This window comes from Mytilus californianus, unplaced genomic scaffold, assembly GCF_021869535.1.
Source record: "Mytilus californianus isolate M0D057914Y unplaced genomic scaffold, xbMytCali1.0.p SCAF_2, whole genome shotgun sequence".
Classification (NCBI taxonomy): Eukaryota; Metazoa; Mollusca; class Bivalvia; order Mytilida; family Mytilidae; genus Mytilus; species Mytilus californianus.
Window position 1 is genome coordinate 114,723,429 of NW_026262668.1, and position 16,005 is coordinate 114,739,433.

Consider the following 16,005-nt stretch of genomic DNA (forward strand, 5'->3'; position numbering starts at 1 on the left):
GGGTCATCCCCTTATTTATACATTGATCCTTATTTTGTTTTGATATGAGATAATATTGATCCCAATGCTGATTGGCCAATTTTCAACAATCTTCTCCTTTGAAACTACGAGGCGAAATGTTTTGAAACTTTAATTGGTGGTTTTATTTGATATGAGAATTAATTTTACTATAACAATATGTGTGTTTGCTATTGGCATATACACATTTGTTTACAAAAAATGATTCTGCTTAAGTTTATCTTTACTAAATGCATTAGCGACATAGTTCTCGTTAAGACTATTGAAATTTGCATCTTCTTCTTAGAATATTTATGTCCATTTTAAACAAAACTATATAGGAATGATTATGGGGGTTCCTCTGCAAGGATCTCACTTGGTTCCAATCTGGAGTAATTAAGGGTTATAACTATAAAGTGACAGATTGAGGCTCATTGGAGCATCTAATTTGAAATAGTGATAATTAGTGTTTAGACGTCAAATACTTTTTTTTCAAACAGTCTATTGACCTGTTTCTGTATTGCTGAAAAAAATGAACTAAATCGAAATTTTGACAACTAAAACACAGAAAATGTTAAAGATTTTACTTTCAGTAATTTCAGATACCAGACACTTCAAGACGCCTCGCCCCGTATGACAAAAGTCCTTTGTGGTGACGTTAACATCGCAAACCCTGACCTGACTGTTTTTACATGTTTTTTTTTTTAATTTGGTAATACTGAATATGGACAACAGCCTAATTTCCCCAACAACCTTCCGCAAAATACATGTCCATATATGTACATGCGGGATTATGTCAGCATGTATTGCATTAACCATATGTGTTTCTTCATAGTAGGGCTAGTAGTCGCCAACTAAATTCTCCTTTGTGACACAACTGCAGGGGCTGATCCAGAATTTTAAAAGAAGGGGAAGGCTGAAACCCACCAAAACATTTTGTCCAAATGACTGAAATGTGAAAAATTAGAAAAATGTAATGAACACACTATTGTTCGGACATAAAGGGGTCCAGGCCACCTCAGAACTCTACCACCCCTCCTGGATCCGCACCTGTAACTGTATCTGTATTGTTACACAGTGCAGGAGCCGTTCGCAGTTTTCGTCGCACTGGAAGCAGAGCAGCGGGACTTAGTCCAACTGTTGGAGGGCGGCTCTAAAGCCCTCTACTGTCTTTATGCACGTCATGCTATCTTCCAGGTGGTTCCAATCAATTATGGTTCGTGCAAAGAACGAGTGTTTCTTTGTTTCGGTGTTGCACTGGATAGTTTGATAAACCTTTGAGTTTTTTGTTTCTAGTATTTCTACAATGTTTGAGTTGATGTAATCTCCAAATGTTTTTGCTTTGATCTGTCTTTTATTGCTCCTGACTGGTTTTACGTAATCGGTTGGTTGTACGGCTGTCACCTGTCCCTCAACCAGACTAGGCATTGTTGCTTCCTTCGATCTTATCGGGCTTGCAGTTTAAGTTCTGAAAGCCTGTTTGTGACGCATCCTGCTTCTAGAGATATGTAGTCATGTTTGATAGATCTGGCAGCACGTTTTTTAATTTCTTCTATTTTCTCGATATCTTTAGAAGCGTACGGATCCCAGATTTCAACTCCGTATTCCAAGACTGTTCTTAGCATGGATATAAATAGGCTAGATTTTTGCACTCTATGGGGCATTTGAACAAGTTTCTTCTGATGATACTTATATAGTCTTACCGGCTTTAGGTAAGCGGAAGCCAATTTTGCCAGTAAAAAACGATTTTGTTTACAAATGTGCAATTCAAAGAACTGACTATTATTCCAAAAGCAAATTTAATTCAAACATTTTTGAATTTGAAGCTATGTGATTAATTTAATTAGATTGTGTAATGTTTTATTAAGTTATATGCAATGAGATTTTTTAACCTTTATTCTTTTATAACATACAGTTAAAAGATTTGAGAATTTATTCTTATGTATACATGTAGTATTAGACTGTGACTGATTTTAGAAGTAATTTCAACTACTAGCACATGTTTTGATATGATTTCATTGCAAAAAATGGATGCTCAATATTTTTATTTTTATTTCTTTTTACAAATCTATTTTCACTTTGACTGATAATTGTTTTTAAACGATTATATGTATCTCAAATATTGTTACTGTAATCTATTCAACTATAAAATATTAGTAATAATTTTATTCTTTTATACTGACTATGCACATTTTCGTACTACTTTAAAAAAAAAAAGGAATTGAACCGGCATAATAACAAATTCACTATATTACTGGCGCTGTTAAAATAGCCATTACTATAGAAATATGCCAATTTGCCGGCTTTAACCAAGATATTTTAATCAGAGCCGGCAAAATAGCATATCATTCTATTTTGCCAGCGCCGGCAAAATAGCCACTGCCAAATAATATTGGTCAAAATACCGTGGCGTGTCGTGTGGGATAAGTGTACAATATTTTGGAACTTTGTTGTAACCTTTCTTTCCAATACGTGTCAGATGCATGCAACAAACAAAAATCACTAATTAAGCAATCACCGAATCAAAGCTTTTCTCATGGTGCCTAATATTTATTTATTAAATGTACTTTATTTGATAGCGAAGTATTTTCAAAATGCATTATGAGAAGATAAACTCCAGCAAGATCTACTTTGTAAACACAATTTTCATATGCCAATAGCAACCACAAATATTTTTTTCAATAATATATTTCTCACATCCAATAAATCCACTAATTAAGACTAAATTTGTCAGCGATAGAAAATTTTAATATTGTTGAGCGACCTGTGCTATTGATTTCTGTGCTATTTTTACGTTTGACCTTTGACGCGGGAGTTGAACAGAACAGCCCATTGTTGTAGATTTTAACGTCGTCGGTAAATGCACACAACGTGCAAGTGGATTTAAGATATTTTCAGTTTAATCATGAATTACGTTGGGGAAAGATGTTCGGATTTACCAACATGATTTGGTTTTGTGTTTTTATATTTTCAGTCGTTCACAATTCACAGTCTCTGGGTAAGTAGTGTTAAATATCTTATGTTATGAATACAATACTGAATACACATAATTCTGTTGGCTCTAGTGTATTTAATCGAACTTGTATGTTTATAAATACGTTTTGAATGGACCTTTTGTCGTCTGTTTGTCGTTTATGTATTAATAATTCAGTCTTTTGATTAAATAATCTAATAAATAAACTGCAAATTCATTAAACTAGATTATTAGATGAATTACACACATTCTTCTTTGAAGTTGACATTTTCACGTGCAATACACTTTCATCTCACGGCGGTGTGAATTACAGTAGCTGAGCCGTCTGGCAAAGCTTAGAAAGATAATTCAATAACAGAATATATAAATTATTTCAACTTTATCTTTGTTTTCAGCATTTTCATGCTGTGATACAGTGAAAGAGGAGGGATGCAAACGCGCATGCAAGCAGGTAAATGTTTTGATGGATTCAGTATATATATATATCAAGAGGAACTTTTGTTTTCATAGTAGGGCATTCACACAGCTTGTATTAACTTTTTTTGTTTTTATGAAAACAGAAATGAACATTTTATAAATATATGTCTATAAATGTGTGTTATTGCACTTTGAATGGGAAGCCTTTAAAATTTTGTCACATATTTGGTGATGTTATCAGTTGTGTCAGAATATAAGAAAGAATAAATTTACACATAAATTTTACACTTTTGTGCATTTTTATTGATGTTTATATGCATATGCTAGACAATTTAAAAATATATTTAAATGGAGCATTTAAAATTTATTGTTGTTTTAAGATTTGCCAATTATAAAGAGCTGTAGTAAATCAATTTAAAATTTACATATATTGTTCAAACAATGTAAAAAAAATCAGAGTAAATTGTATATATATATCTTATGATATATGTGGTTTCTTGGATGTAGATTAAAATAAGAATAAATATAAATATCAATATAAATTTATCCTTTTTTGAGATTTAATATTCATAGTTTCACTACCATATCAAGTATTTTTTATCCAGTCTCTGTTTTACTGGTAATATACTTCACTTCTCACAATTGACGTAAACTAGTAGAGGTCATTGTTGTCAGAATTAAAATTATTATTTTTTTCAAGGTATCATACATTTCTGACTCCAGGTTGGCTCCTTACTCAATTTTTTATTTAGACAATTGTTAAAGGAAAGCTGTGCATGACAATTTGAGATATAAGATGAAAAAGGTTTGACGACTTTTGTGTTTTTTCTACTGTAAATTGTATACATAATGTGAAAAGAAATGAATTTAAAAATAAAATTAAAAAGAATTTTCTTTCTTACAAGTTGATAAAAACTATAGATTATACTTGACACTAGTAAGGCAATAGGATAATAGCTTGGCATTTTCATAATCTTTTGCATATGCACCTAAGGCATAATGCATTTTGTAATAGACTTTATCAAATCTTTAATGTACAACAGCTTATCGAAGACAGTAAAATGGTATGTCATAATTTGCCGAAAGCTTAACATAATAAAAGTAAAAAATGGGAGATATAAAAGACCATTTTAGATTGTGAAATTGATTCATTGCCAGAAATTCTTATTGTTTTATTAAATATGAATATAGCTTTTTCCATTAGCATGAGTTCTGATTTAATAATTTGTTTCCTTATCTGTTGATATGACAGAAAGATGAATTACAATTGGTTTTCATCCATGTGTTAATCAGTTCTACAATCTCACTTTGAAAATATTTCTATTTTCTTGATGTTTATAGTAGCAATTTGAAGATCAAATGTGCATCTAATTACGTTTTATGCTTGAATTTTGGTCTGACTTCTAGTTAATATATAAAACATCAACAGCAATAATGACAAAACAATATATATATATATATATATATATTAAGACAACTCACAAACATAAAAATGGGGTGGGGATAGAATGTTGAAAGTTCTAGAACAAAGAAAAACATTCAGTCTTTTAAGAGTTTGTAGCCAGCAAAAAATACATAATATATATACAATTATGGAAGAGAATTTTTTTGGACAAATAAAGCAATTGTGTAGGGCAGAAGATTTGCAGATTGCAAGTTGTTTTGTTCAGTGAAAATCTAATCTAAATATTTTATTAGATAAATTATTATGTTGGACTCTCTAAAAGAAAATGAAAATAAATCTCAATTTTCTCTACATTAAAAAACACCCAAGTATCAAATTCAACTATTACATATTCAGATACCATAAAATTTCACTAAATTTCAAAATCTCATAAATAATTTGATTCTGTACAGATATGGTTTAAAGCAGTTCCTATCATTTACCTTTTCGGTGATTTAATTTGAAATTCTATTTTGTAAAATTGTTTTAAGCCATTTATTCGTACACTGCCTTTTTCAGCTTCGGTGAATACTTAAGGCTATCTAAGTCAGCCCATCTTTACCTTTAGAGTCGAAAAGCCATCAAAAACTGATTTGTTGGGTTGAAAGTTGTGTTACTATTTTGTAATAAACACGCCCCTGAAATACCTCGATGATTGCTCCTTGTAAGTCATTTGCTTCATTTCCATACCTTTAGTTGTAGTGTGAGATCAACAATGGAAAAATCTTTCAACTGAGTTTTTCTTTGTGAGATTAAATTATTGTGTACAAACTAGGAGCATTTGTTACAGTGTTAGTTGTAAAAATCCTTCAAGCTGTCAGATCTTAGAAGAAAAGAATAGAAAAATCTGTAGTTGATCTAAATGTAAAAATGAGGAAAATTTTCTAATCAATATATTTAATTTATTTCACTCCAAAAAACATTTTCTAGTTTTAAAAAGATCTTGACAAAGTTACTGAGTTAGTAAGATAATTGCGTTTGTCAGTCTTTGCTGGTTATTCTGTTCTCAAATCCCACAAATTTTGTGATGTTGCAATGATTTTTCTAATAAGCATGTTTACTGTACCACCGTGATTTCCTGTGAACATGGTGTCAGAATGGTCAATTCTTTATATCTGGTGAACTTGATGTAGCCAGAATCTTCTATAATCAGAATAAAAAAATCTGTTCAATGTTTCTTTTGCAAGGTTGCTTTGCATTACAATGTATACCGGTACATGTATATGTAGTTTAGAAATATAATCCCAGTTTTGAAATTTTATACATGGCAATAATCTGATACTTTTACATATAACATTCCTTTTGAGGTAGTAACAGGTTTAGTTTGTAATTAGTTTTCCATGGAGTATTAAGCACATCAATGCCATTGATACTAAAGAGCTTGAAATATTTTCTGCTACATTCATGTATGTAGCTAAATACTTGGATAAAAGACTCATCTTTTGTTAGTTGACCTGCAAAGTAGTTACGTTTGTAAATTATTTCTTTAAAATGTGTTCCTGTTTTTTTTTTCTTTGCCCTAAATGATGACGATATCATGCAGTTAAAGGAGTAATACCACCATTGCTTTTCCCCTACCAGTCTTTGTTAAATTGGGACTTTTCAAAAAAAATTGTGCTGAATTTATCTTTGGTTAAAAAAAAGAAATGCTTGGCATGAGTAAAGTTTTAACCTGTCCAGTACTACAGACTAAATTTCACATAACATTTCATTGCACCATCACCAGATTTTAACCAATCAATTTTCCCCCTTTTTTTCCTGTTTAAAAGCTGTAGTAACCATGTCACCTCAAGTTTCCAAAATATTTAATAGAAACACCAAATAAAAAAGAATGGTGCTTTGAGACACCCAAGATATATGTTTATGGCTCACAATTTCTTTTCTGCAATGAAATGTTAAAACTGTTTGGTAGTTATTTAAGTTGTGTTTCTTTAAAAGATTAAATCTTGAATCAATTATAGCCTGAGGAATCTTGAAGTTAATTTCCATGTAAATTTATCAAGTACATAAATATGAAAACTTTTTAAGGTAGCACAGTAAATAAAAGCCTTATGACATTTTGATGTAGGCATTTGACATTATTAATGAGGAACTTGACATCATAATGTTGAAAACATATAAATATAAACCTTTATCTGAATCTGATTTATTAATTGTACTACTTGCGGACATTTTTATTAGGTAGAAATTATAGCAGAAAAATAAAATTCCTGATTGGTATGTGATTACACTATTGAAGCCAACAGTACTATTGGAACAATGAATACAGTATTGTTACATTTAAACATGGGGACTCTAAGGCAAAAAATGTCAATCTTTTCAATGAATGGACAAGCTAAGTCTTTCCTTGAATTCTTCAGGTTAGTATTTTGCCAAACTTTCCAATCATAAGGGTTAGGAATAAAATATGTATGTGGGTTCAGTTTAAAAACAAATTCATTGTGTTTTGAGGTAAACAAAAGCTTCAGACAAGGGACTGTTGTTCTACAGCATGTTGATACCAGGATCATGCAAATATTTTTTTTTTTATCACCAATCTTTGTATTGGTCTAATTGATTCAAGTTGAAAATACACACACACTCTTGTACAGATGGTATTATAAGAAAAATTATTTGTTTTCCCAGGAAAATATATTTCATTTCAGGATATCATTAATCATTTTTTCCCAATAGTTATTAAAAAATCCAATTGGGCTGAGAATGTTTTGACTTCTCATGACATTTCACTATTGACAGACCTAAAATAAAGCCTAGGATTAAATTGTCATAGTATTATAGAAAAATATTGCAAATTTATCATCCTATAATTGGTATTTTGTATTGATATAATGATGGGGGTACATAATCTTATTGCTGACAGGAATTTAGCCCATAGAATATATTGCATAAGTCAAAATCAATTCTGGTGAATTTATTGTGTTATCTGTTTGTTTGCAGAACAGCACTGTTTCAAATGATACTGTAAATTCACAAATTTTTGCAGTGTTTTTATAATTGAAAAAATCTCGAATTGTTGTCAATTCTTCAAAAATCTCAATGATATTATTGCTCCCAAAAATTTCTACATTTCTTTTAATTTTGTCATCTTGTTTGTCTTTTTTTTGTGTAGAAAGGAAATTTCACAAGACAAAATAACAACTTGTAAAAAGACTGGAATACACTGATTATTATATGACTGTATTTGTACCTTTACTGATGATAGTCTGAATACACTGATTACTATATGACTGTATTTGTACTTGACTGATGATAGTCTGAATACACTGATTATTATATGACTGTATTTGAACCTTGACTGATGATAGTCTGAATACACTGATTATTATATGACTGTATTTGAACCTTGACTGATGATAGTCTGAATACACTGATTATTATATGACTGTATTTGAACCTTGACTGATGATAGTCTGAATACACTGAATATTATATGACTGTATTTGTACCTTGACTGATGATAGTCTGAATACACTGATTATTATATGACTGTTTTTGTACCTTGACTTAGGCCACACTTAAAAATATTTTGGTTTGCCCAAACCCTACTCGAAGGTAGAGACAGTGGGTAGGTAGGCAGGCATTTTCTTTTTTTTTTGGCAAAGAGAAATTGAAGTGTCAGTTGTTTATTATATCATGCCTATCTGATTAAAAAAAAAACTTTTTCGCATCAGGACAATAAAAGATTTTGAGTAGGCAGTTATTTTCTGGGTAGGTAGGGTTAGGGCAAACAAACATATTCTTTTTTATGGCCTGATGATAGTCTGAATACACTGATTATTATATGACTGTATTTGTACATTGACTGATGATTGTCTGTCAATCCAACAGAAAATTTTCATATTGTTACCTTATCTAGACTTGAAGGCGTACTTTGACTTATATTTGTTAACTTTTTATACATTGTGACTTGGATGGAGAGTTGTCTCATTGGCACTCATACCACATCTTCTTATTTATATTTAGTTCTGTGGTTCAGTGGTTGTCGTTGGTTCATGTCGGTCATATTTGTTTTTTGGAAATTGTTTTGTTATAAATTAGGCTATTAGTTTTCTCAATTGAATTGTTTCCTATTTTTCATGTCGGGGCCTTTGATAGCCAACTATACGGTATGGGTTTTTCTCATTGTTGAAGGCCATACGGTTGTCTATAATTGCTCACATCCTCCTCATTTTAACTTTAGTGGATAGTTGTGTCATTGGCAATCATACCACATCTCCTTATTTTTATATTTAACAATGAGTGTTGGTTAAGACCTAAACTTTTTGACAATAAAGATTATTTTAACTTCGCCACTGCCAACTTTTTAATTTTTAATTAGCAACATCCTGCAGAACCTCCTTTTGGATTATATATTTCTCAGTCAACATGATGTTCCTGGGATTGTATTTCCTCTCATGATTCCATTGATAGAGAGTCCCTGATTACATTAAGGAAGCTATTTAAGTATTATTGAAACAAGTGTTCTTAATCTTAAAGTTATTTCATTTCTTTTAAAATTTTATGGATGCCATCATGATTGAATGGACTGTTATGGAATATTTGTATCCCAGATGACCAATGATATGTACTATTTCTCATAGCCACCAATGCAACCAACCCCTTTTTCTATGGTTACAACTCTGTGCCACTTATCAAGTTGTTTATTTGTCAGGAGCAACCTGAAGTTTGCCAAGAGTAAAGCTGCAGAACTGCTTACCCTTCCAGAGAACCTGTTGTCATAGTGTTATTGGTCTTTTTTCCACTTGTGTTTTTATTGCCCCTTTATATTCTGCTTGCTTACAAATTTTAATGAATATTAGATCATTTTCATAATACAAAATACTGAATTAATTTCTTGCACAATTATTAGGTTCCTGAACATGACATTATCAGAATGCAGTTGTAATTAGGAATATTTATGTTTCATGTCTGTATTAAAACAGAGTCATGTTTTTCTTGTAAGACATACTTGTTATACTATACAGCCATGATAGTACATGTACAAGTGTTGCCTTGTAAGACACACTTGTTATACTATACAGCCATGACAGTACATTTACAAGTGTTTCCTTGTAAGACACACTTGTTATACTATACAGCCATGACAGTACATTTACAAGTGTTTTTCTTGTAAGACATACTTGTTATACTATACAGCCATGACAGTACATTTACAAGTGTTGCCTTGTAAGACACACTTGTTATACTATACAGCCATGACAGTACATTTACAAGTGTTTCCTTGTAAGACACACTTGTTATACTATACAGCCATGACAGTACATTTACAAGTGTTTTTCTTGTAAGACATACTTGTTATACTATACAGCCATGACAGTACATTTACAAATGTTTCCTTGTAAGACACACTTGTTATACTATACAGCCATGACAGTACATTTACAAGTGTTTTTCTTGTAAGACACACTTGTTATACTATACAGCCATGACAGTACATGTACAAGTGTTGCCTTGTAAGACACACTTGTTATACTATACAGCCATGACAGTACATTTACAAGTGTTTTTCTTGTAAGACATACTTGTTATACTATACAGCCATGACAGTACATTTACAAGTGTTTCCTTGTAAGACACACTTGTTATACTATACAGCCATGACAGTACATTTACAAGTGTTTTTCTTGTAAGACATACTTGTTATACTATACAGCCATGACAGTACATTTACAAATGTTTCCTTGTAAGACACACTTGTTATACTATACAGCCATGACAGTACATTTACAAGTGTTTTTCTTGTAAGACACACTTGTTATACTATACAGCCATGACAGTACATTTACAAGTGTTTCCTTGTAAGACACACTTGTTATACTATACAGCCATGACAGTACATTTACAAGTGTTTTTCTTGTAAGACATACTTGTTATACTATACAGCCATGACAGTACATTTACAAATGTTTCCTTGTAAGACACACTTGTTATACTATACAGCCATGACAGTACATTTACAAGTGTTTTTCTTGTAAGACACACTTGTTATACTATACAGCCATGACAGTACATGTACAAGTGTTGCCTTGTAAGACACACTTGTTATACTATACAGCCATGACAGTACATTTACAAGTGTTTTTCTTGTAAGACATACTTGTTATACTATACAGCCATGACAGTACATTTACAAATGTTTCCTTGTAAGACACACTTGTTATACTATACAGCCATGACAGTACATTTACAAGTGTTTTTCTTGTAAGACACACTTGTTATACTATACAGCCATGACAGTACATGTACAAGTGTTGCCTTGTAAGACACACTTGTTATACTATACAGCCATGACAGTACATTTACAAGTGTTTTTCTTGTAAGACATACTTGTTATACTATACAGCCATGACAGTACATCTACAAATGTTTCCTTGTAAGACACACTTGTTATACTATACAGCCATGACAGTACATTTACAAATGTTTCCTTGTAAGACATACTTGTTATACTATACAGCCATGACAGTACATCTACAAATGTTTCCTTGTAAGACACACTTGTTATACTATACAGCCATGACAGTACATCTACAAATGTTTCCTTGTAAGACACACTTGTTATACTATACAGCCATGACAGTACATCTACAAATGTTTCCTTGTAAGACACTGACTCTTGCTGTACAGATGCTGCAATATATGAGTTTGGATTTTTTTGTATTTATCATGTTTATTTAAATTTCAGATGAAATAGTTCAAGAAAAGCATCTTTGTCCAAAACAGAATTGTCAAACCAAAATTGATCAATCTTCATAGAATTTATTTATAAGACATATTTAGGTGTTTGTCAAATCATATGGTTTTTCAACTTTCAGTATCATGTGGAATGATCTGTCACCTGATAGGTCGGATGAATTTTCATGAGGGTTTCCCTGTTCATACTGTCACCTGATAGGTCAGTTAAATTTTCACGAGGGTTTCCATGTTCATTAACTGTCACCTGATAGGTTGGTTGAATTTTCATGAGGATTTCCCTGTTCATACTGTCACCTGATAGGTCTGTTAAATTTTCATGGGGTTTACCTGTTCATACTGTCATCTGATAGGTCTGTTAAATTTTCATGGGGTTTACCTGTTCATAACCGTCACCTGATAGGTCAGTTAAATTTTCATTGGGGTTTACCTGTTCATAACCGTCACCTGATAGGTCAGTTAAATTTTCATGAGAGTTTCCCTGTTCATACTGTCGCCTGATAGGTCCGTTAAATTTTCATGAGGGTTTCCCTGTTCATACTGTCGCCTGATAGGTCAGTTAAATTTTTATGAGGGTTTTCCCTGTTTATACTGTCACCTGATAGGTCGGTTAAATTTTCATGAGGGTTTGCCTGTTAATACTGTCACCTGATAGATTGGTTTCTTTCCAATACTTGCACAGAAGAGAATTTAATGATGAGCACTTCTTTAAATTATCATTTCTTGTGAGCATATGAACCATTAGGGTGATATGGGAGGCAGTGAAACACCAATCCGAACAACAAAACAAAGACCAAGATCTTATGGATTTGAGCCTCTTTATTGTTATTTGTAGCTTGGTGCTGAGTGTTGTTTAATTGTCTCATTGAAAATTTCCCCATTTTCCTCTTCTTTCAGACAATAGACATATTGTTCGGAATTTTCTTATTACATTTTTGTCGAGCCTGCGACTTTTGTCGCAGAAAGCTCGACATAGGGATAGCGATCCGGCGGCGGCGGCGGCGTTAGCTAACTTCTTAAAAGCTTTATATTTTAGAAGGTGGAAGACCTGGATGCTTCATACTTTGTATATGGATGCCTCATGTTACGAAGTTTCCGTCAGTCACATGTCCAATTTCCTTGACCTCATTTTCATGGTTCAGTGACTACTTGAAAAAAAAAGTTCAGATTATTTGTAATGTTAAATTCTCTCTTATTATAAGTAATAGGATAACTATATTTAGTATGTGCGTACCTTGCAAGGTCCTCATGCCTGTCAGACAGTTTTCACTTGACCTCGACCTCATTTCATGGATCAGTGAACAAGGTTAAGTTTTGGTGGTCAAGTCCATATCTCAGATACTATAAGCAATAGGTCTAGTATATTTGGTGTATGGAAGGACTGTAAGGTGTACATGTCCAACTGGCAGGTGTCATCTGACCTTGACCTCATTTTCATGGTTCAGTGGTTATAGTTAAGTTTTTGTGTTTTGGTCTGTTTTTCTTATACTGTATGCAATAGGTCTATTATATTTGGTGTATGGAATGATTGTAAGGTGTACATGTCCAACTGGCAGGTGTCATCTGACCTTGACCTCATTTTCATGGTTCAGTGGTTATAGTTAAGTTTTTGTGTTTTGGTCTGTTTTTCTTATACTGTATGCAATAGGTCTATTATATTTGGTGTATGGAATGATTGTAAGGTGTACATGTCCAACTGGCAGGTTTCATCTGACCTTGACCTCATTTTCATGGTTCAGTGGTTATAGTTAAGTTTTTGTGTTTTGGTCCGTTTTTCTTATACTGTATGCAATAGGTCTATTATATTTGGTGTATGGAATGATTGTAAGGTGTACATGTCCAACTGGCAGGTGTCATCTGACCTTGACCTCATTTTCATGGTTCAGTGGTTATAGTTAAGTTTTTGTGTTTTGGTCCGTTTTTCTTATACTTTATCCAATAGGTCTACTATATTTGGTGTATGGAATGATTGTAAGGTGTACATGTCCAACTGCCAGGTGTCATCTGACTTTGACCTCATTTTCATGGTTCAGTGGTCAAAGTTAAGTTTTTGAGTTTTGGTCTTTTTTCTTATACTATTATGCAATAAGTCAACTATATTTGGTGTATGGAAATATTCTATGATGTACATGTCAGTCTCGCAGGTTTTATTTGACCTTGACCTCATTTTCACAGTTCATTGCTCAGTGTTAAGTTTATGTGTTTCAGTCTGTTTTTCTTAAACTATAAGCAATAGGTCAGCTATATTTGTTGTATGGAAGGATTGTAAGCTGTTCATGTCTGCCTGGCATGGTTCATCTGACTTTGACCTCATTTTCACGATTCATTGGTCAATGTTTAGTTTTCTTGGTTAAGTCTGTTTCTTAGAAACTATAAGCAATAGGTCAACTATATTTAGTGTATTGAATGATTGTAAGGTGTACATGTATTTCTTGTTTGGTTTATATGACCTTGACTTCATTTTCTTGGATCATGTTAAGTTTATGTAATAGTTGTAGTAAAGCTTTCATTTAGGACTATCAACATAATATCAATGGTTAGTAAAGAAGGCGAGACATTTCAGCGTGTCCACTCTTGTTATTTATAGTGATCTTGTAATACACATAAAGAACAAATTAACACTAGTGTTTTGGCATGTGTATAATATATATATATGTATATATATATATGTATATATATCTCAGAAACATTACCAGTAAAATTGGACATTCATTTGTTAATTACTGGGGAAATGTAAAAGCACTATTAAGAGATATATATTTTTGTTCTTTGGTATAATAAATTTAACTCAGCAAGCAGAAAGTTACCACTTCATGATAACATGTAATTTGACCACAGTAGATTATTAGGAGTATATATGCAGTGTAGGCTTTCATTCTGATAGGTCACAGATGGTTGGGAGAATATAGACTTGATAGCACCTGGATCATACTTACTACATAACCCAGGTGTTGCTTTAATACTGTAAAAATCAGTTGTGTCAGTTTGAGTGTGTGCCATATGGCCTGCCAGAAATCTGATGTTTATGTTGAAATGAATGATTGTCAGTTCAGTTATTTAATACTTTATATACAGTGAAATGTAGAATTTTGCGATTGGAGTGTCACAAATACTGCAGTATCTGTGAAAGAGGGAAGTTAGAAAGGAATAGACATAGAACAGGAAAATATGTTGTATAACGACAAAATTATTAACTAAGAAAAACCATATAATGTAACATATGTTAAAGAAGATTATGAAATATTTCAAACAATACATTTGAGATGATAAGCAATTTTCTTGAGAAAAATAACTCCCTACCACCTCATTAATAATGAGTATGGTATCAGGTGTGAATTTTCTGAAGTTAATATTTCAATAAATTGACAGTGTGTTCTGATATTACATCCCCTGAGTATTCAATAGTCTTAGACAGGACATCATATTTCAACATTATTGCCATAATCATTTTAGATAATATCGTAAATTCATAAGGTATACTTTCTATTTTGAAAATATGAAAAAAAATGTGTTGCAGAATTATTAGCATAGAAAATTTATGTTAAATGATTATGGATTAAATTACGATATTAATAAAATTTGCATTGAACCTAACTTTTGTGAGGTATGACTTCAGCTTCTTTTAGATTGTTTTGTTGGAGTTATCACATTACTTGATTTATGTTTTGAATTGGTTTATGGGGATGTGATCTTGCTTTTATGTCCCAGGTGTGAAAAATGGGTGTTTAGTAACAAAGGGACACACATGATATGTCTTACTAATCTGGTTTCCTAGGAGATAGAAACAAGGGACATAATTTACATAGCTGTTGTCTTAAGTATGGTCTATTAGTTGTTTTCACCACCAATCTGACTGTGGTCAAGAAGTGTATTGCTAATTTTTTTTATACTGTAAATTCAGAAATTATTGCGAGGTTTTTATTAATGCGAATAATGGGACTTCTTGAGTATCGCAATAATAAGAACTGGCATTCTGATATCAAATAAATACATTTGTATGTAGCTTTTCCTAAAATCGCAATAATTAAACTCGAATTTTTGTTAATTCTTTGAAAATCGCAATGATAAATGCACGCAATAATTTCTGAATTTAGAGTACATAAATGTATAGTACATAAATCAGGAATTTGGCTCTTAAATTACATTTTGATATAATTGCAAGATGCACTCTTTCTGAATAAATATTGCTGATACACTGCAATGCTGAGCTACTTTGAAATGCTGAACATGGCTATTTATTGTAGCAACCAGTGCCACTTGTTTTTGTACCATTTTCAAAGTCAAAAGTCAAAGATTTTATCGATATAAAATCCAAAATATGGATTACCTGGTTCTGTAACTTAATCTTAAAAATTTACAAAAATGCCTTTGGGAAAATAAGATTTCTTAATATAAAAAAATCAAATTAAGCCTTAGCATCAGCTTATGGCTGATCGATCAACCTATGAAGATGGCTTTTTACTAAGAAAACAGAATTTCT

The 16,005-nt window shown here is 32.0% G+C and overlaps 1 protein-coding gene across 1 annotated transcript in view; it reads left to right on the top strand.

Annotated features, from left to right (window-relative positions):
- Positions 1 to 2,812: 2,812 nt before the first annotated feature.
- Positions 2,813 to 16,005, top strand: part of LOC127730795 (reversion-inducing cysteine-rich protein with Kazal motifs-like) — a 77,843-nt gene continuing 64,650 nt past the window's right edge. The window contains exons 1-2 of the mRNA XM_052239372.1: positions 2,813 to 2,995; positions 3,367 to 3,422. Coding sequence (XP_052095332.1) covers positions 2,923 to 2,995; positions 3,367 to 3,422 — 129 coding nt within the window. The 5' untranslated portion in view covers positions 2,813 to 2,922. The remainder of the gene's footprint in view (positions 2,996 to 3,366; positions 3,423 to 16,005) is intronic.